This window comes from Talpa occidentalis, unplaced genomic scaffold (genome assembly GCF_014898055.3).
Source record: "Talpa occidentalis isolate TD23 unplaced genomic scaffold, MPIMG_talOcc4v2.1 talOcc4.15, whole genome shotgun sequence".
Lineage (NCBI taxonomy): Eukaryota > Metazoa > Chordata > Mammalia > Eulipotyphla > Talpidae > Talpa > Talpa occidentalis.
The window spans coordinates 82,528,386-82,551,503 of NW_023601543.1; the positions used below are offsets into that span (position 1 = coordinate 82,528,386).

At 35.6% G+C, this 23,118-nt stretch overlaps 1 protein-coding gene across 2 annotated transcripts in view; it reads right to left on the reverse strand.

Annotated features, from left to right (window-relative positions):
* MOSPD2 (motile sperm domain containing 2) overlaps positions 1 to 23,118 on the reverse strand; it is a 37,211-nt gene that overhangs the window by 11,537 nt on the left and 2,556 nt on the right. For both annotated transcript variants that reach the window (XM_037512689.2, XM_037512688.2), the window contains exons 3-9: positions 12,131 to 12,286; positions 10,935 to 11,021; positions 9,193 to 9,347; positions 5,957 to 6,017; positions 3,530 to 3,568; positions 2,223 to 2,347; positions 395 to 571 (exon numbers count right to left, since the gene is read on the reverse strand). In XM_037512689.2, coding sequence (XP_037368586.1) covers positions 395 to 571; positions 2,223 to 2,347; positions 3,530 to 3,568; positions 5,957 to 6,017; positions 9,193 to 9,347; positions 10,935 to 11,021; positions 12,131 to 12,286 — 800 coding nt within the window. The remainder of the gene's footprint in view (positions 1 to 394; positions 572 to 2,222; positions 2,348 to 3,529; positions 3,569 to 5,956; positions 6,018 to 9,192; positions 9,348 to 10,934; positions 11,022 to 12,130; positions 12,287 to 23,118) is intronic.

A 23,118-nucleotide genomic window follows, 5' to 3' on the forward strand; every position in this document is an offset into this window, starting at 1 on the left:
ACTGGAGAAATATAAATTGGTCCTTCCCTTAAGAGTCTTTTAGTTTTGATCTTATCTCTATGTCAAGTCCCCATCACTCATAAAAAGATACAACTAAGTGCTTATTAAAAAATGAATGTAGATCAAGGTAAAATCATCATTTCCTTTTATATAAAATATTTTAGATTAAAAAATTCATTCTGGCTACACGCTCCAAGTTTTCATACATAATCATAGAACCAGCCTTTTATACTCTTGGGACTATTGGCCAGCTAGTCCCATCTTTCATCTATTTCTACATACAAAGATGTGGAATGGCAGCAAATTAACTTACCCCAAATTACATAGCCAGTTAGTGGTTGAATTGGAGCTGGGCCACAGTTCTGAGTCAATTTCATTATAGTGTTAAAATTACCTTTTTGGGAAGAGCTGTTTGTTCTTCACTAGACATTGTTTCCAAGGTTTCTTTAGCATCACTTTCTATATCTTCTTTACTTGAAGCTTCATCCTCACTGGCAATAGGCCCATTTTCACACAATGGTGTCTGGAAGTCATCATCTACTAGTGGTGGGTAGTTATACTTAAAGGGATCCTAAAAGATAAAAATATTGGATCAGCCTACTAAGAGGTAGGGAGAGAAAGAATTCTCTCAGTAAAATTAACATCCATATCTTTGTCCAGGAAAACAGACGTACAATAGTGAAATGTAAAATAAAGGAAGCATTTTGAACCAAAAAGGGAAAGAGCATTAAGTGGTGTGGGACAACTGTCCAGCTATCAGTACAAGAACCAACTGGATCCTTAAACTCACTCTTCATACACCAAGATAAATTTCAGATAGATAAAAATTTTAAATATAAACTTATTTCTACATAAATAGAAAGTTCCAAAGAGATCACAGCTAAGGAACACAATAGCTGATCCAAAAAATACAACACAGAGGCTGAAAAGTGGATTAGTTGAAGCAGCAGGCACAACCAGCAAGCTGGAAGACAGCAGTGGAAAGCATTGGAGACCAGCAACATAAAAATGAAAAAAAAAAAAAAAAGGAAAATAAAAAAGATGGCTTAAGAGACTTATGGAAAAACATCAAGAAGAGAAACATTCATATGTCAGGGGTTCCAGAAGGAGAAAGAGAGAAAGGGGCAGAAATCTTAGTTGAGTAATTGGGAACTTCCCTAACTTGGGGAAAGAAACAGATACCTAGACCTAGGAAGCCCAGAGAGTTTCACACAAAATAAACCCCGAGACCCACCAAAATGCAATATAATTAAAACGGCAAAATTTAAGCAAAAGAGGAAATCTTAAAAGCAGCCAGAGAAAAATGAATCACAAGAGAACTCCCATAAGACTATCGGTGGATTCCTCTGCAGAAACCTTACAGGCCAGAAGGGAATGGCATTATATATTCAAAGTGCAGAAAGGAAAACAGTTCCAAACAAGAATACTTTTATCTAGCTAGGTTGTCACTCCTGAAGAAACAAATACTAACAAAAGGGAAGGCAACTAAAATAACCTTTTCTATCCCTAAAATCAAACAAATTCTTACTAAATGCTATTGATTTTCAGACCTAAAATTTCCATGGGCAAATTATTAAAAATGACAAATCAATCAAATAACTATTTTAACTAAGGATAGTACTTGACCTATGTTCTGTTTTTCTAGATTAAAATATGAAATATAAAGCCTAAGACTAGGAAAGCAACAAACCTCAAATTAAAAATATTGATTCAGATTTTTCTAATCAAAGAAAATAAAAGGATGTACCAAAACTTTTCAACCCATTAGACCCTTGGTGTGGTTGAACACAATTTTATCCAGTAGACAGTAAACAAGGTAGATTGTAACAATCAAATAGTTCAAATATTCCAATCAAGTTAACCCAAAATATACCAAATCCACAAGTTGAACAACTTACCAACATCATTATCACAATAAGTTTCAATGTTACCTAGTATTAAAAGTTTAACACATACCTATATGCTCCTGGATTATTTGTAAGTAGTAAAATAATTTCTAAAAAAATCTTGAAAGTGTGTATTATCCTTTAAATTAAAAAGATTAATCAACAGTATGCAATTGGAGGCAAACATGCAAATGTATAACCTATTCAAAATTAAAAATGTATTAACCTAAAAATGTAATGCTGATCTTTCTTTGACCATTATATTGTTTTTCCTTTTTCCTTAATGTACTGTAATGCATTCTTATTTTAGAAACAAGTTTCAAGTACCATACTTACAGTTCCACCCATGTGGGGAGGCAGGTATTCTACACTGACATAGTCCTGGACTTCATGTTTACTTGTAAACTTCAATAAACTCACTGCTTCTGGACCAAGCCAGGTTTTCACAATTCTGAAAGCAGCTAAGGAAAAAACAGTCACTTTATTAAACTCTCAATTTTAATTTACTTTATGTGCTAACAAAGTTCTCCTGAAATTAGTTTGGGCAATAATCTGTATCTTTCCAAAGCATGATTAGTTAGCATTCTCTAATTCCTGTAGACATTTATATTGTGATTATCCCTTATGGATTTCAAAGGTTACATGAAGATTCAGGAAGATTAAATTACTTGGATGCTCATTAATAAATTATTTTTTGGAGAGTTTTGGTAAAGAATTGGCATTGATTCTTTATGGTTGGTAGAATTTACCAGTGAAGCCATTTGTGCCTGGATTTTTCTTTATGAGAATTTTTTTGAATATTAATTCACTTTCTTTTGCTATACCTCTATTCAGATTCTTCTTGAATCCATTTTAGTAGTTTGTGTCTTCTTAGGAATTTGTCCATTTCATCTGGGTTATCTTATCTTGGTATACAATTGTTCATTCCCTTATAGCCCTTTTCACGTCAATATATGTTTGTTTTTGATTTTAGTAATGAGCCTTTTATTTTTTTCATGAGTTTAGCCAACGTTTTGTCAAGCTGTTGAACCTTTCAAAGAACCAAGTTTTGGATTTGTTTTCTCTATTGCTTTCTATGTAACAACTGACTTTGGCAAACACAAATGCACATTCTGAAAATATCATTAAATTCACAATCATGTTAAAGTCAGCAAAGTGTTTTTCACTGATTACATTTAATGAAAAATTTTTAATAAAAATGATTTTTTAATAAAAAAATATAACTGTTGTAAGAATTATGCAACTAGAAATGTGGAATAAATTTCAGATTCATCCTACGTGCTTCCTCAATACCTGAAGCCCATGAGAAAACCTTGCTAAGAGTGATATTCTGTGACATACCCTCTCCCTTTGTCTGTGGGTGACAAACTGAGGTTTCTGGCTGTAGTTTTACATGAGTAGTTGAATATCTTGAAGATCTTTTTCAGAAGACTAACGTGGCCCTTAGACTCTGGGGGTAGAGTGTTAGTCCAGTTTGCTAAGGAACAGCCTTTGAGTGTTCTAGCTGCAGCCTCTTGAGTGTGTGTGCATCAAGCACAATATAAACATTTTAAAAAACGTGTAGAAATATGGCTAAATTGGCAAAGTACAGAAAAAAGGAAATCAGACATTTTGCTTTAGGAAAGTCTAAGTAATATGCTCACCATTCATTATCCAAGGCATATCAAAGACCACTATTTTTGCTGAAAGATAAAAAAAAATCATTGAATGAGACTTAGTGACACTATAGTAATATCACTGTCACCTGATCTATTAAAAAATAAAACCTTCGTGATCGTAATTTCACAGAAAACTGAGCTGGTCAACTAAGCTCTAATTCTGAAGTGAGTAGTGCTAGAACTGAACTAACTTCTCTTGATGGTGAGGGGCCCACCCAAGAGGACAGCCTGCGGAAAATGAATAATGTACAATCACTGTTCTTTGGCAGTCTGTTCTTTGTTCATTTACTGCTTTTGTGGTTTGCAGAAAGGTAGAGAATGTAATAGTTGGGTGGGTAAACCGAGTCTTTGGATGTGGCATGTCATATTACTGCTGAATACCACTGAATTTTAAAATGACTTCCACATGTCATTTATGGGTTCAATTATGATCTTCTAAAGATGATATTGTTAAACCATACTCACAGTGGCAAGCCCCGAATTTTTAATCACTGTTTTAACAAACAACATTTTTTACTTTTCTTAATATTATGAACCTTAGGAAGTTGATAATTCTAAAGTATACACAAGTATTTGCATACTGAGATGAAGATATTAAACAGTCTTATTAACAGTTGTGAGAAAGAAACCACAAAGGGGATTTTTGATATCCAAGTCATTCTTCTATTACAGATGAATCGAAAAGTAATTTCATTCCTCTCTGAGCAGAGAATTAAAATGATTACATTAATACAGGACAGGTAAAGTACATGTAAGTAACAAGTTATCTGCAAAGAGGTACTCTGGTACTTAATACCACTGTTTTAATACCTCCGTTAGGCCCTAAAAAGGCACTAACTCAAGATTCTAAGATAGAACAGTCATAATTCATGACAGATTTTGAAGCATTATCAATTTAAGATGCTATAAAATTCAGTGTCTGCAAAACATGTATATTTATACATTATCTCTAGTTAATTCAAATGAGTAGTGCTCAAAATTTTCCTTATACAGAACCATGAATTTATTAATAGGTTTCTCAAAAGAATCTTGGATTTGTTTTGTAAGATTTTTTAAGTGGCTTCTCACAAACTCCTTTAGATATTTCATTAAACAAGGGGCTATTTTATTTTCATTTTGTATGTAAGAGAAACAAGCTAATAATATGGGATAGTGATTCCCTACTGATCACCAACTGGCAATGCTCAGCAAGACTTGATGAATCAGGGGGTCTGCCAGATCCAGGAAGAATTCAGGAGTAACTGTAGTTCCTTCAAGTTCACAATTCAGACATTAACTGAAAATGTTCAAATACTTTATCTGAAGACGTGAGCGCTAGGGCAATGGGTGGCACTGACTCTTGACATCTATCATGTATTTTGTTTCTAACTTCATATTAATATGTGAAAGTGTACCAAAATAAGATGATTCATGTATGTTGCTCTAGTATCATATTAATTATGAGCCCCCCAAAAGACCTTAAGTGTGGTACTTGTCAGGGGTTTGCCCAGGAGACCCGTTGAGTTTTCATTTTCTGACGGCCCTTTTGCCTCTGTTCTGTCTTTTCACCATTAACCTTCTGGGGTAAATATATTTGACTGTTGTGTTGGCATCTTATTTCCCCAGGAGGAGACCATCATATAAAGTCCAGTAAAAAAAAAAATGTACTTAAGATTGAGGGGTTCTTCACTCGAGTTATTAATTAAAGAATCACAATTAAAAACAAACTCTAAATGCTAGATTCAAATGTAGTGCACTCTAGTCAAGTGTTTTCTTAATACCATTTAAAAATAGTAATTAGTACACAGTGTACTCTGTATCAGGATAGCTTATCAGAGTGTATTTATCAATATTTCTTATGTGTTCCTGCATGTAGGAAGTTCCATATCTTAAATAAATACTATTTTAAATGAATTTCTCAATTGCAAGTTTAGTTAAAATGACATAATCTTGGGAATACTTTATGTGTGTTATGGGGTGCAATATATACAGTTTAGAACTTGAACTCTTTAACTATAAAGGGCAACAATTATTTATGAAAAATTTACCCATGTACCTACTAGGACATGCTCTTATGAACTCATTCAAACTGCTCATCTGAAAGTAATGTTTCAGTCAGATATTGCTAAGCGAATAACAAACCCTACAAATCTGATAGTGGAACTGAGGCTACCAGAGGATGGAGGGAGTGAGAGGAGGAAGAACAAAGTGCAAAGGAAGCTCAGGGGACAATGGTAATGTATCTTGGCTGCTGTGGCAGGGGGTGCAGTGTAGAAACAACACCTGAAGGGGGAGACCCTATACCTCTAAAATATATACATTGTAAACCAACGCTACCTAAATAATTAAAAAAAAAATGAGGTATGAAAGCTCTACAGTTATTAGACTTTGTCTATAGTTTAATATATTTTTATAAAGGAATAAGTTACTTACAGATGTATTTAGGATAATAAACCTTAAAGCAGTTGATGATAAAGCGTATAAAGTCCATGTCCTAAAATAAAGATTATACATTTAAATCTTTAAGACTGTCCACATTAGAGAATTTTAAACTGCACATTTCCAAAGGCAACAGATTAATCACAAATGAGACAATTATTAAATTCTTCAAAAATAAGCTCATAAACATGTAGATTCCTGGAGATTAAGGTTTTAAGTCATTAAGCTACTTAGAATAATCAGTCCTACAACAGAGTTACATAAATTGGATGCTTAGTGATATTTTAATATCACTTATATTACTTCAAAGTAGTTAGATACTTTAGGCTGCTAAGACAATGTAGCATAATGAAATGAATGTAAAAGCAATCCCCTTACAGAAATACTAAAAGTCTGTTGAACAATTAAAGAATTATTGAAACAAATATACAATTTGTAACCTGACTACTTAGAATGAGCATACATAACATATATAAACTCTGGTTTGCTTTTTAAGCCTAATTTCTATAACTCATAATAGTTTTAATAAAATAAATTTTATTAATTCTGCCCACAACAGTTAACCTGATCATATTGGTCTGCTATTCAGCCACTTCATTTCTAGCTCTCTTCCTCTTGTTTAGGGATCTAGATTTACAATTTTTTAGTTTATGTTAAAGTATTGTTCACTGACTAATTTATGGGAGACTTTATAAATTGAGTGGTCTGGTTGGTTCTTCTACATTGAACACAGATATAAAAACCTATGAAGTAAGGTTATTAGGGTTACTATTCACATGGATCACTGCATTCCATGTTATTCCATGTCCACAGGCTGATTTCCTAATCCTTATCAGTCATCTTCACAAGACTATGAGGTAAAAGATATAGCCAGGCCAACTTAAATCCATTAATTAGTAAAAGCTAAGCTGTCCCAGAGAGGAGAGCCTATAAAATCTATAACGCCATGCCTAGCATGTGAATTGCAACATCTTTCATTGCAGTAAACTGAAAGTAAGCATCCTTATGTATCACAGGTATTGATTATGGGATAAATCCTAATATATAATATTATCCTTAACTAACATATCTATACAGAGTTTTAATAATTTGTAGTTAAGTGTCAAAAAAGTATCTGAAATAACAAATTAAATAAAAATTTTGTTACCTAGTAATATAGTCTGTGACCCCAAGAGACTTTGCCTAAAGTGTCTTTGTCCACTGTTCTTGTTTTCATCTTTTATTTAACTGAATATCCTTATAATTCTCAAATTACTGCTTATTCAAGTGCACTGACAGAATTCCACTGGTGTACATACATTAGGGGGAAGTGCTGCTCTGCATTCTGTGAGGATGTTTCAAGTGTGCTATTATCACCCTGTAAAATGTCATCAAGATGTTCAAGCATCAGGAGTTGCTACACTTCTCCTAATACAATGGTTTTAAAGTATGGCTACTGAATCATTTTCAGTGATTCCATTTCTTTCAGGTAGAGAGCTGAAAGCTTAGAGCCAAATTAGTGGCCCAACTCTAACAAATAATTAAAGAAACTTTTTTCCTTGCAATTCTATTTTTCTTTATAAGCTGACTTGAATCCTTGTGAATCTTGAGAAGGTCAAATATAAATTCATTCAGTAAGATTTGAGTATTTAAAAATATTAATGATCTAAATACTTAATGCAAACAACCTCACTTATAAATTAATGAAATAGTACATGCAAGTGGCTTAAAAAGAAAAAAAATAAATAAAACAGCTTAAGTAGATTCCTTGCCCCTGGATTTAATAATAAAAAATATTAACATTCTCTTTTTATGATTCTGAGCTGTCGTTAGTAACTACCCCAGGATAGCAGAATCATGATTTTGCTTTATGGAATTGTTTTTTATTGTGGCAATGTGATTTAGAGTTTGGTTATAAAATGATTTAGTCTATAATCTAAAACTCATGGACATGGAAAGTAGGTTGAAAAAATTCCTGGCCATTGGACTCCTAAAATACAGATATATGAAAAGAATGAGGAAAAAAAATCTGTAGACCTACTTCACTTAAACCTCTTGGTAACAGATCTCCCAAGTCTGTTTACTTGTTTTAATGTCAAAGGTTTCCCTTTTGGGGAAGTAGGTATCACTGTGATATATTCCATAGCCCTTTTTATTTTAAAAAAAGTTATTTTTCAATTTTTCAATATTACTACAAATTCTTCATAAAACCACTTTATATAGCTACAATACACCATCAATTAGATACACCGTAATTTACCATTTGTTGTGAACTTTTACATGTTTTCCAATTTTTCACTATTTTAAATGATACTCAGAAAAAAACATTTTGGTGCACAATGCTTTCTCTGTACTCGGGTTTATTTGTTTAGAATACATTTGCAGAAGGTAGTTACCAGGCAGAGAGTATTTCCACTAACACTTTAAGGTTCTTAATGTATTTTGCCAAGAGGATTTGCAAAAAGGTTTCGGCACTGCCCCAGGTAGGTATGTGAATGCCAGTCACTGCTACCAGTTAACCAAGGTTTGAATGTACAAGACAGTGGCCCTAATAAATATGCCAGCGGCTCTCTAGTGCTGCCGAGGGCTTTGTATCATAGTTACCACTACTGTTACTAGGCCCAAATTAAAGACTGGTAGGTTTTACATAATTTTTAAGCTTGGCAAAATCACTTGGAAAAAACTGGTTTCCAAAGCTAACCAAATCAAACAAAAAACAAATCCAAATAAGTAAACAGCCCCCTCCCCCACCCCACAACAAAATCACAGAGTACTGTGAGTGCAATACTCAGGCGAGCAGCTGCAGGACATGGTGGGACTCTAATGCTATACTAGAAAGCATACAGTACTCAATATTTACTAAGGGTATTAACCTGTGCCAGGCACAGGGTTAGGTGCTGTTAGGTGCTGTAGGATATAAGCTCTGACAGAAAATTTTGCTGTTAATCACATCTACTCATTACCCTGCCAGCCTCCCAGTCCTACCTCTAAATCCTGTGTATCAGACAAGGAACTTTTCTAAGAAATCTATAGTTTCCTTGCCAAATACTGAAGCAAATTTAATTCTCCGCAAATCCCATTCCATATTTGACTTCACTTACGTGGCAGGAAAAGAAAAGAAATCCCAAACATAACTTGGTTAGCTCAGTTTTATAGCAATATTTGGTTGGGGTGAGGCCAGCAGGGAGGACAGGAGAGAAGGGGGGGACACTATGATGAACCATGATTTAGAATTAATGAAAAATGCTTACTATGCTATTTATTCCAGTTTCTGACAAGTCAAACATCACTGTTACAGGCTTCCCATTTTCTCTCTTAGCATAACGCTCCAACCAGAATGCTATAAGCTTCTTTTTGTCCAATATGGTTTTGTGGTCTTTTACATGATACTTCACCCTGATCCAGACTTTAAGCAAAACAAACGATCAAAGTAAGAAAGATGATAAAAATAAGAAAAATATTTAAGGCATTATAATATTTTATATATATATAAAATCATTCTTTCCCCTTGACATTTTTCTTCAATTATAATTTTGCTTCTCAGATTAAAAACATCTTTTCCTCTTTTAAAATGAGAAATAGTACATACTAGGGAAACTTAAAACAAACTTTACTAGTAAATAAGGGGAAAGGAAAATACAGGTGAATGGGTAATATTTTGTAATAACCTTCATGGTGCCTAGCAGAAAAGAAAGTCAATGGTTCTGTCAAGCACTAGGAAAAACGTTTCATCCAGAGGACAAGCACGTACAGAGGCACAATGGAGGCAAGAAGGGGTGTCGTGCATGCAAGGGGAGCATGGCAAACTGCTTAGAGTGGTAGCTGAGAGTAGATGTGCTGAGAGGGGAGAGGCTTGGCTGGAAGGGCTCAGAATGAAAAGCTACGGCCTTTTAAGTCTTCTGTTTAAAACAGCTCTTGGGCAGCGGCACAAAGGAGGTTGAGTGAGAGCAGAAACACAACAGCTGTGACCTGGGAAGGCATAGGGAGGAGTACTTAGGGGCTGAACTGGGGAGGCACTGGTGCAAAGGGAGAAGGGGTGACATAGGACATTGCAGATATATCAGAGGGAAGAGTGAGTCCCTGCGGGCCAGAGTGGGAGGTCCAGAGAGGGTGTAGCTGCTGGGACCTGGATGTTCAGCTGTGTGTTATGTCGTAGGCAGCTGATTCAGCCTGGTGGCACCAGTCAATGGGGAGTGAAGTGTGCATATGCCTGTGGCCCGCGGATGGCATGGGGTCACTGCCATTGGGGGGCAGGCAGCTGAAGCTGCCAGGATAGTGAAGAAAGGAATACAGCTGGGACACACATTTAAGGGGAGGGTGGAGTTAAAGAAATGAGAAAAGAATATGGAGAAGGAAAGAGGAGGAGGTGGCGATGACAGGAAGAAAATGCAGAGTCCTGTCAAAACAGGAACAGGTCACATGCCACACAGGGTCAAGCAAGGGACCCACTCAACATGCAGAAAACTGCCCTGCTCAGGATGGGACTCTGGTGCTCCTACTCGGGCCCAGCCTTGGTACACACCCGAGCTGGATTTGGACAAGGGGGAGAAGAGTCATCGGGCCCACAGGGATGATGGGCCTGTTATTGTTCCTCCTATGATCGTGAAGATACAGGAAGAAGCTAAGACTGGAAAACTTGAAAACAAAAATGGTCCATTTAGCAAGGCTTAAGACTGTCCGAGATTTTCCATAAAAGTACTGGGATAAATTTTAATATCACGGTCACTTAGAAGATGGCGACTCTGAATTACATTGTTTTGGCTGTGTTACAGAATACGGCATTTGCCTGTACAGCCTATTTTATTAGAATACAAACATTACGTACAAATACTTAAGTATCTGATGCTTAGTCAAGATGGCCCTAATAATCCTCAATTGTGGGAAATTTCATGTCACATATGAAGAAATTCCTGCTTAATTTTAATCAGTTGCAATTGATTGATACTATGTCTCAAAATATTGAAAAGTGAGCACACAAATTAAATATACGTACACAGCTTGTTGCCTTCCTTGTCATAACCATGGAGATAAATGCCACCAATTTCCAATAACCATCTGGGAATGGAGGATTCACTCAGGTCTAAAAATTGATAAACTGTGATGAGAACTTGTAACTTAGGGACTATGATATTGTGACTTATAAAAAATATATTTGCTCATTCAGATCATCATTAGTATTTCCCCAAGAACTTTCAAAGATTTCTTCATTGGTCCCCAACCCAGTTCATCCTCTCTCTCTGCTATCTGCCACAGGAAACCAGCAATTATATGTAAGAAAAAAAATACTGTTGAGTTTAAAAGATTATTCTATACTTAAATAACGTGACGTATCAGATTTATATTTCTTGGCTTTATTAATCAATGGTTCATTGTTGAAATTACTATGGTTTTTACATTTCCAATCAAATTATTTCTTAAATACTACCTTGCTGATGGATTCCCTCTAAAAGTGTACTCTGGACTTGTTGACTATTTTGTATTAAGTCTCCAGACTCATGACTCAGGAGTTTACAATCCTCCAGATCAGGAAATCAATCTTTATACCTCATCAAACAAGTTGCTATGCCAGTTTCTTCTTGTTAAGTGTTTAGAAGGAGAGAACTAACAGTTAACCTTCCCTGAGAAGAGTTCTTCATATTCTTGAAGACTATTATAAACTCCTCCCTAAGATCTAAAACTCCTATTTTGGGGGAAATTTTTAATCCAGATGTTGGACTTGAAACTAAGAAGGTTGTCTGCCATAGGTATCCTTGGGATAAGCTTGACCCTCACTCAGCAATTCTATAAGATGCATCTATCAGTACAAGGGACTCTGGGAATAAATAGACCTAAGGTAGCCAACTGAGAAAAACTGGCAAATAGTATCAGTTTATCTCTAGGTCTAAGAGTGAAGCGGTGTTGCTATTGTTTAAAGACACTGAACTAAACAGATTAGGAGACTCAGCTGTGAGAAAAGAATCTGTGATTCCACTTCCTGGTGATCTGATTTTCTTACGATCTACTTTTAAGACTCATAAGGCACTCTTTTCATAGTGTAATAACACTGTGTGTATTGGATCTTTATAAACCATTCTATTCTTGGGTTTATAATGAGTGCTAAGGATAACTATATACGCTATTCAATGAATGTAAACCAGTAACATTTATGCAGGTGCTAGTATACTGTCAAGGTTAAATTGCATAGCTTACCGTTGACAGCCATTTCTTTCCTCCACTGAAAACTCTCATCAATCATCTTCAGTGTTTCATCTATAGCATTCTGTCGCCAAGATAAGTAACTTTCAACCCAGTTATCATCTTGTTGCAGCCTTTCGACATCACGTGGATCATATTTATCTGGCTTATCTAGGGGAAAACCGTAATAAATATCCAAGTCAGATAAACTCTGCAGTGAATAGTAACAACAAACACTGATGATAAAGGAGAAGAAAGACCTGGGGAACAAGGCTAAGATATTTGGGGACACAGGGATGTAGTTCAGATGAAAATACAATTTAAAGGATGGATAGAATGTCTAAGTGTGAGAATAAAGTTATCTAAAGATTGCAGGTTTACTGTGGATTTAAAAAATGAGACCAAAATATTTTGCACAACCCTCTTTATAACCCAAAATCTGGGAAAAGCAATTATGTTACCTGAACTTGAAAGCTAAGGAAAAATGAAGAGATTTTATATGTAAAGAAACAACTCGGTTGTACTTAAAGACATTTGTTTGGCAAGTGCCATTTTAAAAAATGAACTAAATACAAAATGGAAAACTGACCATATAGGCAGCATTGTGGTAGTTACTGTTTTCAGACCCTGCAGCCAACATTTCTACTATCTGGCTGGAATAACTGTTTCCAAGAATAACTTCCCATTGCCTGCTTACAAGCGCTGTGTGGGTACCATCTTTTATACCTGATATTCCTCCTTCCACACTTGTTCTCATTATTTTTCTGTAACTGAATTTCTCTTGTCTCCTCACAACCTCCTCTGAACATCTAAATCCTACCATTCTGCAGGATGCCTTTCAGTTTTTCCTGAGCCCAGAAGTATCCTCTTCTATGACTAGGACTTGAACAAAACTTTTCTTCAGGCACTTAGCACTGTTCCTTAGAGTCAGTGCTGGCCTGCATGCCCTACTTTTCCCTATAGACACCATAAAAACAGACTGTACATGCGAAGAAACCAAAAGATGCCAGTAGTGCCCTGGAAAAAACTTTAGGAAAGTGTGTTGACTGAATCTATTTCTACTCTGTTTTATTTTCTGGATTAATGGTGCCCTCCCAGAGGCCTATGCAAGAACTTCAGAAAATCCCTACTCCTTCCCCTCCATTTTTTTTCCATCCAGTAAGTTGCCAAGTGTTACAGATTCTATCTCCTCTCCATTTGCTGACTTCTTTCAGGATGTCAGAAATAATAGCTGAAAGGGCAGGGAAATATAAAGTGCATTCAGAGAATTATCTTCGTTGTGTCTCAATTTCCTTATCTTTAAGCTGCTTTAGAGACTCACAGGGTTGTGTGTGGATCAGATGAAAAAGTATATAGGAAAGTACATGGTCGTTTAAAGCACTATTAAAATATAAGATTAGGCCATAAATCATGCATTTATAGAGCATTATCTCAGACACGGCTTTTAATATCAGGGTTCTATTTACCTAATCTATATAACGAGTGACTCTGTAGTCAGGAAACCTTGGGGAAAATGTTCAGTTCTGTTATTCCAAAATTCATCAGTATTCAAAGTGTAACTTTAATTATAATTTATAAACACGAGTTGAATATAAAAGTTTACATTGTGCAGCATCAAGAGGGCCCCTGGGAGTGCCTGTCTCTGAAGAAGCATCATCCAGTGTGGCCAATGGACAGCTGTCTCCACTGGACCAATACAGTGTTTTCCTTGAAATTAGAGGCTGACTTCATTTTCGAGAACAGATCTGCCAAATACCCAAGTCTGAATAACCAAAATAGTTTGTTGCTCTTTTGAAAAACAAAAAAATGGTGGTTCATGAAAAATGTAACAAATTCAACTGCCAACTCAAACATACTTAGCATTCAGAAGTGTTTAATGCATACTTCCTGATTTTGTCACAGAGAACATGAAGAGGACATGTACCCAAGGGTTCTAAAATAAAACTGCCTTTTTTTTTTTTAAACCGAGAGGGCTGACAGTGAGGACTACAGTGACCACGAGCTTTGATCTGCACTTCAGAGTCAGCAGTTTTGCCCCCCACTCTACACAATCACACAGTGATAAAGACAACGGCTCAATACTACTATAAAAATATTTTTGACCTCACAGGCTCCTGAAAAGAGTCCTGGGCATACCCAAGAGTTTAGTCTGGAACCACTTACCTAGAACAAGATGTAGCAAGTGGTAAAAATGCAGTAACTATTACCCATAATAAGAAAAATCAAACATTGTTATTATCATTATTCTGCTAACTGCTGATATTACCATAATAGCAGGGATCCCATAAACAAGACAGTGCCCATTAATATGACATGTAAAGCTGACTGCTCTTGGGTAGCTTTTAGGGTTATGGATCTTTGCAATTAGAAATGTTTTTTTTTTAATTATTATTAATGGAACATGTAGTTACATATAAAAGGCCTGTTATTAACCATTTACCCCTAGACAGCCAGAAATGGGAACAGGGGTGAAACACAAGAGAAGGAGAGGTTTGTGGGTGGGTCTATGAGGGTGGAGGGAGAGAGGCAGGCAAAAAGTAGGGGCAGAAAAGGGCAGAGAATGGGACAGATGAGAGGGCTGAAGGGAGGTGGGGGAGAGAGAATGAGACAGAGAAAAAGTAAAACCTGGCCCAGGACCACAAGGCCAAGTATAAGAATAATTGTGTATGCCAACATAATTTGCTGCAGTCAAATACAGCTCCCAGACAACTGAACCCTTGAGTACTTTGGGAGTTTTCAGAAAACCAGTACTTCAGTAAGTCCAGATGTTACAGGAAGAAGAGAGAGAGATATATCCAAAAGTGTCTTAAGGTATCAAAGCATGGGTGTGCACACAGCCCCCAACCTCGGAAGGCCAGATACCATTTTGAAAGACTATGCTTTCAGCGATTAAAGCAAAGAGATGAAGAAATTAACCTTATATTTCGTAATACTGTGTCCTTACTCCTTTCCTCTTGCTGTGCGGCAGTGAAAACTGCACCACAAACCAACGTTTATCTTAATGGCTTTTAGCTTCTCACCCCTTTATTTCTTCATAATAGCTCAGAATTCGTTTTGGCCACTCCTGTCTAAGAAAGCGTGGTGATAAATTCTATCAGCACACCCATGGTTCATTGTCTCTTTGTAAACAGGTCACACACACACACACTTATATATACAATGTATCTCCACCAATCAAATTGTGACATTTATAATTTTGCAGAGGAAGAACTAAAAATACATGGCAATGGTGACTCAACTCTTATATTTAATTTTAATGAATATATATTTGTATTTGCTTAAGTCCATATGTTAAGAAATCTGGTTCCCTAAAGAGGGAACACAAGGGGGTGAAGAGGCACGAGACAAAAGACACTTCTCAATGTTTAGCTTTTTATATAGCTTTGACATTTTGTACATTGTTATTCAGTTGAACTGTACCTATTTCACTGAGAAGCATTTTGTCAGTGTGGCAAATTCCTCTGTTGCACTTTCTGACTATGAATTATCTTTGCATTCCCTGAACTGACAAAACTATTTGGGCCTTGTGTGCAGTGAATCTTTGTGCATGGGAGCAGCTGACTACCAACTGAGGGTCGTGAATAGTCACGGATTTAGTGTCTTGCTTCTCATTGAGACAATTTTGGATGATTTTTCCCCCCCTAAATTTTCTAACTTACTATGATAAAGCTGGTCATTGTATTAGTACAATTTAAAAAATTTCTACCATATCTATGGCTGCTTAAAACACCAGCTTATGTTTATTCTACTTACTATCCTTCCCCTTCACCGTTACTATATAGAGAGATATGTAGATATATCTGCTCTTACTTTTTTTCCTCCTGTTTTCTTTGTATTTACTGGTGTGTGTTTTGTGGCTGCTTGAATTGAATCTTTAGTTGAGTTTTATCTAGGTCTTGTTTTCTAATTTATGCATTAAGATCACAGATATTATTTTGTTCAATTTTAAATATTTTGTAATGTTCATTGCGATATCCTCTTTAACCCACGGGTTATTTACCAGAAGAATTACACATATTGCCCAAGAGCTGATAATCTGTAGATTATTCAGAGGTGTGTTATTTTAGTTTTCTAACATTTAATTTGATTTTAACTACCTGTTTATTTTGACTTCTAATATAGCTACTTAGCGGTGTGAGAACATGGTCTGTATGATCTAGCTGCTTTGGAATTTGAGACTTCCTTTATGACTAATATGTGGTGAATGTTTGCAAAAGCTCCAACAGCACAGATATATAGTCAATAAAACAATATATTCTCTATTTGTAGGATAGGAAGACTATAAGGTCTCCATAAAAATCTAAAGTCTTAAGGATTCCTTGCTCATGTGTTCTTTGTATTTCTAAAAGTAGTTTTCTGAAATTGTGGATGTCATGAGTTTCCCTTATAATTCTAGGAGTTTTTGCTTTGTATTTGAAGGCCATGCTGTTAGATGCCTTATGTTCTTAGTTTCTAATTGTTATACCTTTTTAGGGTTCCTTTTATCATGAATAGTATCTCTTTTTAAATTTATTAATGTTTTTCACCTAAATATTTTATCTACTGAAAGTGGACACAATTACTTTTGGTTAGGATTTGTTTTATATACCTTTTCCCACCTGTTTATTTTCAACCTTTCTATATTAATTTATTTTGGAGAGTCTCTTGTAGGCAGCATGTAATTAAGATTTTTATTACCTACGCTGATAAGTATAAATCCATGTTTGTGACAAATATTGATAAAGTGGGGACCATTTCTGTTGTCTTACTGTTTTCTAGTTACCATACTGTTATTTTTCCCTCCTTTCCTACTTTCTGCTGGAGAGTTGACATTTTCTTCTGAGTAGGAAATGAAACATTTTTATTTCTATCACTGGGTAGTAGTTTACCCCATTTTAAATACTCACATTTAATCTACAGTTAATTATCTCTAGCCTCCTTTTGAACAATACAAGTACTTATAATGTTTTATCTCCAATCTCAGCACTCCTAATATTACTATTGCAATTTTTTTCTTTTTACAATCAACATTTAGACTTTTCCTTTATCTGCTTACTCATTTATTTGCTTTTCATTAATTCCTGTATCCCTCCCTTCTGGATTCTATTTACTTATTAGTGACATAGTATAGTAGTAGCAGCAGCTTTTTTTTTTTTTTTTTAACAAGCAAGGAACTGTCAGTCACTACATACCTGAAAAAAAAAAAAGTTAACCTTCACTTTTGAATAAGTATTTTAAGTAGGAAGTTATTTCCCTTGGTACTTTTAGAGAATTATACACATTTTCCAGGCATTAACTGTTGCTGATGAGAAATCAATTATCATTCTTCTTTTTGTTCCTTTGTAGATAATCTGTCATTACTCTCTGATTGTTAGATATTCTCTTTGTCCCTGGGGTTTACAATTTTACTATGACAGGCCTAGGGATTAATTTCCTTTTCTTCATGATGCCTAGATCTTTTTATGTTTCTTTAATTTGATATATTTGATAAACGCCAGAAAACTGTCAACTATGATTTTTTCAAATAGTATTATCTCTATTGTTTCCTTGTGGAAGTTCCATTAAGTGTATATGGAGTTTCTCTAATTTCTTGTATTTTCTCTTTCATACTTTTCTCTTTTTTTTTTCTCTAATGATCTGGGTATAAACACCTGTATAGAAACTTAAAAATTATCTCTGAAAGTACTATATCAGCTGTGACTATATAGTATTAATTGGGGGGGGGAAATTTGCAAATCACAGCCCAACTAGTAAATATAAAGTAATATCAAAAAAATTTCTATACATACATGCCAAATCTTTAGAATTAACACAGTCAGATCAAAACAAAAATCATTTTGATCATAGCACATTATTTTGTCCTCTGATGCTTTGCAAAATGGCTGCAGCCCTCCCCCCCAAAAAAAAACCCATAGAAATTTCTGTGAATTGTACTCAATTTCCTAGAGCTTTAATCACACCAAAAGTCTTGTTAGAGATTAAGTGAGATTAATGAGAAAAATAAGCAGATCTACCAATTCTCTATCTCAACATAAATTTACCACTTAAGACTCCATGTGAAATTGTAACCTTATATTCTCTCAGCAGAGGCTTAATATTTTTAGATATGTATATAGTAGGGATAAAAATTGATAAACTCTTGGGCCTCCCTGGTGGCACAGTGGGGTAAGCACTGTACTATGAAGCAATCCGAAGCCTCTGCAGCACGAGTTCGATCTCCCGCCTGCCAGGGAGCAACCCACATGGTGAAGCAGACCTCTGCTGGCTCACCCGCTGCTCCCCTCAGCAGTGTATTTCAGTCAGTCTGCCTGTTCTGTTTCCCACCCTGTCTCTGGTGAATCCTCTCACCCCCCGCATCTCTGGCCTATGCCCCAGCTCTTGTATGCATAAATAAATAAATCTTTAAGAAAAAAAAAATTGATAAACTCTTAAGATCATTTTTAGTCTGATCAACTTTAAAAGGTTGATCTTGAGAATGTTAAAATTGGAACAGGATAAGAAAATGCAATCTTTTCCTATAACTTTTAAAGGTTTCCTCTTGGGGTAATACGCAACTCATTAGTTATGAGGCTTACCCACGATCACTCGGCATATACTAGCCCAAAGGTGAGCAAGGTGTTGCAGATACAAAGATGAATAAAGCCTGAGCTGATCCCTTTGGAGGTTCATAATCTATAGAGTTTATGAAAAATATCCAATAGTGTAGTTACACTTTAAAGATCATTTTCCTTCTACCCTTCCTTTCCAGAAAGGGCAGTTGATGAAGACAATCCCTTTATCTACAAGGGTTCCTCTTTCATTATCTTTCTGTCCTTGAAATTCTCTTCTCTGAGACTATGATACAAATTTTCCAGGTTTTTCTACTTCTCTAACCATTTTGCTTCCTTTAGGCAAATACAAGGAAGGCATTTCTCAGGGTTAATAGATTAATTTTTAAAAAAGAACAAAGTGAAAAACCATGTAAAAACTAAAGGCATTTACCAATAGACCTCACCAAGGGAAAATCAAAAGGCTATACTTTAGATAAAATGATAATGAACCCAGAAACAAGGTGCTAATAAATGTATGGTAAATACACAAATGCTGGTATATAAAACAACAATAATAAATTGTGGGGGATGGGGGGCGGGGGAGGGAGTAGAGGTTATAGTTCTAACCATGTTAGAACTATACAATAATCATATCTTCCAGGGAGTAGACAAGAAGAAACACTCCTGACTCATTTTATGAAGCATGCATAATCCTGAAGTCAAAATCACAAGGAAAATTACAGGCCAATTTGTGAATATAGATTAAAAAAACCTCCTAAACAAAATATTAGTTAACTGAATACAGCGACTTAAAAACTCTGATGAATATGTTCCAACATATTACAGATTAAAAAGAGAAAATTCAGGTGAGCATCTCACCAAATACAATGTGTTTGGTAGATGAAGAAAATGTATTTAGTAAAATTTGACCATCAATCACAATGGAAATACAACAAACAAAAACCAAAACTAGCCAACTAGGAATAGAAGGAAGCTTCATTTTGATAAAGGCTCTGCAGAGATTACAATTAATGGGCACATGTTTGGAGTTATCTTTTTTAAGATCAGGAATAATACAAGTAGGTTTTAATCACTGCTTCTCTTCAACAGTGTTCTGAAGGTTCCAGCCAGTATAAAGTAAAAGGATTGAAAGATGGAAGAATTTGAAAGTTCAAAAGAAAAACCATCATTATTTCAAGGTGACATTATTGTTTATATAGAAATCCAAACTGATCTAGAGATGAATTAAAATTAGAGTTAGTAAGACTTCTGAGTTCAGTATTAACTAAAAAAGTCAAATGCAGAGATAGCATTTAAGCTACTAAGTACCTGGGAATAAATGTAACAAAAGTGGGTTAATGTTTATGGAGAAAATGTTAAATTTTATGGAGAAAATGTTGTATTTTTTTATTTTACAGAAATATAAGCTGATTCTATAATTGGAACAATGGGCTGGGCTAAGAAGATCTTGAAGAAGTGATTTTCACAGAAGTGGAAACCAAATGGCCCATGAAGATATGAAGTCATGCTTCATCTGCCCTAAGAAATGCAAATTAAAGCTCCAATGAGATATCTGGACTTCCCCATCTGATGGTTAAAAGTTTTGAAAAATTTAAAAAACAACCATAATAACTAGTAATGCCAGAAGTTTAGGGTATAGAAAAACAAGATAATTCAAATACGCTGGTTACCTAAAGTGAAATCTGGTACAATCACTTAGGGAAATAGTTTGGAATGCCTTAGTAAAGCTGAACATGTGTCTCTTACCACCACCCATTTCACTGCTGGGTACAAACCCTGCAGCTGTGCTTCTCAAACTCTCTAGTCTCCCGATTCCTTTCACATGCTTAGAGATAACTGAGGACCCTAAGGAGCTTTTTTGGTTGATATAAGTTATATTTATCAGTAGTTTAATATTAGGTATTAAAATTGAGAACAAATTTAATGCACAAGCACACAAGCTATCAGCCCTTGGAGCAGCGGCATCATTACATGCCACATAACCCCTAGAAAATATTACCGTATGCTTGCATGATAATGACAGTGGAAAAGGAAAATGTTTTAGTATTATTAGGAAAATAGTTTTGACTTCTCCTTGAAATGGCCTCCAGGAACTAGAGTTCCTAGACCAACTTTGAGAATGACCGCCCTAGAGGAAATCTTACAAAATGAAGAAGCAGCCCTTAATCCACCAAATGATTTATTCATTCCATGAACCACTACACGGCTATGAAAAGGAATCAATTCCAATTATATTTGACAATATGAAAGACTCCTGAGCAACGGAAGTCATGGAAAATTATCAGCTCTTATTTTGAGTTCAAAAAGTAGTAAAAATTAATATTAAGTGCTGACGAGGAACATGTCGTCAGTAGCAAAGCCAATGAAAAGGCCAGAGAATGGGTGATGCCAAATGCAGGACCAGCAGCTGCCCCCGAACGGCAGGGATGGGGATACACAGAAGTTCTATTTCTTTGCCTGGGAGGTGAGTACATGGTCAATTTATTTCTGTTTCATACATAAAAGATATTTCAAAATTGAAAAAAAAAACAAAATAAAACAAAAATCACAAGATTAAAAACGTCATTGTAAGAGAGAAAATTATTTCAGTTAATAGCAGGGGAAGAAGCCACAGAGGAATGGGTAATTCTGAGTATATTCATAAGATGAAAAAAGTAAAAGTAACATAAATAGGGAAGCCTAAACCAATATTTTAACAGCCATACTAATGAAAACAATATGAATTTGTATTCAAATGCAAAAAAAACCAAAGAACCATCAGTTAAGAAATGACACTAAAGGTGGGTAAAGGTGTGGTGAAACTGACATTCCTAAGTGCTGGTAGGAATGCACCTAGGTACAATTTCTATTGAGGGAAGTTTGGCACACATATGAGGTATCTTAAAAATATTCCCTCTTAAAACCAACCATCCTACTTCTTTCTATACATGGGTCTTAAGAAATAATCTGAACTACCTACACAAAAGATTGTGGATATTTAGATTCCTTCCAGTTTTTTGTTAACACATTTTTTGTGTGTGCAGTAGGTCATTTATGATAGAAGATAAAAAAATTATCTTTCATTTATAGACCCTAATACTAAATGGAAAGCAAAATGTTGCTTCATAAATATGGGGAAATAAGATGTCACTTAAAAGGCAGCAACACAAAGAATGACATATAGAATGGTCTTTTAATATTGCTTTTTTAAATGTATAGAATGTTACATTCTATTCTTTTAAATGTTAGCAGGGCTAGAGAGTGAGCTTCTGAGGGAATTTTTGGACATCAAATACTTATAGAGTCAGGAAACAAACCTAAAATAATAAAACCCACAAATCTCTCGATCGCTCTCTCAACTTGTTAAGGTACAGCTGCACCGTTCTGGTGTTCGAGGCTCATGATTATCACCCGTTTTCAGCCAGCGTGTTTACCCTCTTTCAGGCCCACTAAAGTGGGCTTCCTATGGCTTCCCCAACATGCCTCTCATGCTCAACTACATGGCATTTTCTGCTTGTCCAAGTTCTACCATCTCCTAAAGTTCCTTTTCTGTGGTTTTTCCTAGCTGCTCATTAACCCAGTCACCCCCAACCAGATGTGGTTTTCCTTGCCTCAGACGCCTACAAAAGTGACTTTAGTGCACTTGTTACCCTCCATACAATTTATGGTAACTTTAGCTCCGTTTTAATGCCTCTCTAGACTGTAGTGGCTCAGGTATGGGCTCTATTCCTATTATTGATATGCTGCCTCCCAGAATTAAGCACATGAGTATTTGAGGAGCTGAATAAATAAATTATTGTCACAGGGGATTATTCTCTTGCCTTGATCACAAGGAGGAGGAGGAGAAAACGGGGTGTCTTTCTCATTTGAGACTCAGCATGGAATTTTTCTCAAACAATGGGGGCGGGAAGGAAGGAACTAGTGGTTATGCATAAAACTAGTGGTTATGCATTATGGCTTATATTTTATTCTTTTTTGCTAGCCCAAACTGGAACCATATTTGGTGCCTTAATTTCTATGAAAACAAAAATGTGCTTGAAGTTCCTAAGCATGTATCCCCAGAAGGGTTTTTGAGTACAGCCAGTGATAAAGTGATGAAGGAAAAATAGCACATTTGCTTAAGTCGGCCTTGTATTTTCTGAAACAAGACTGTTTGTTCTTTAAATTGTATCATATGTCATTGTGGTGACACTGGTTGACAACATTGTAAATGTTTTAGAGATATAGGTTCATACCTTTTCAAATATGTTACTGTATCACACCTGCCCCCAATGCACCAAGATATTGTTAATGACAGAAAAGGTGAAAGACAAGAGGAAGCAAAGTGGAGGTTCTAACCCCAAGTCAATTTCTAAAAAGAACTTGAAAAGGGAGAACACAGTGGAATCAGAACACCTTGTTTTTTTAAACCACTTCCCACTCTACCTTTGCCTGAGGCCTTATTTCAAGAAGCCGACACTTTGAAGACTTCAAAGGTTTCTATTTTCCTTTCCC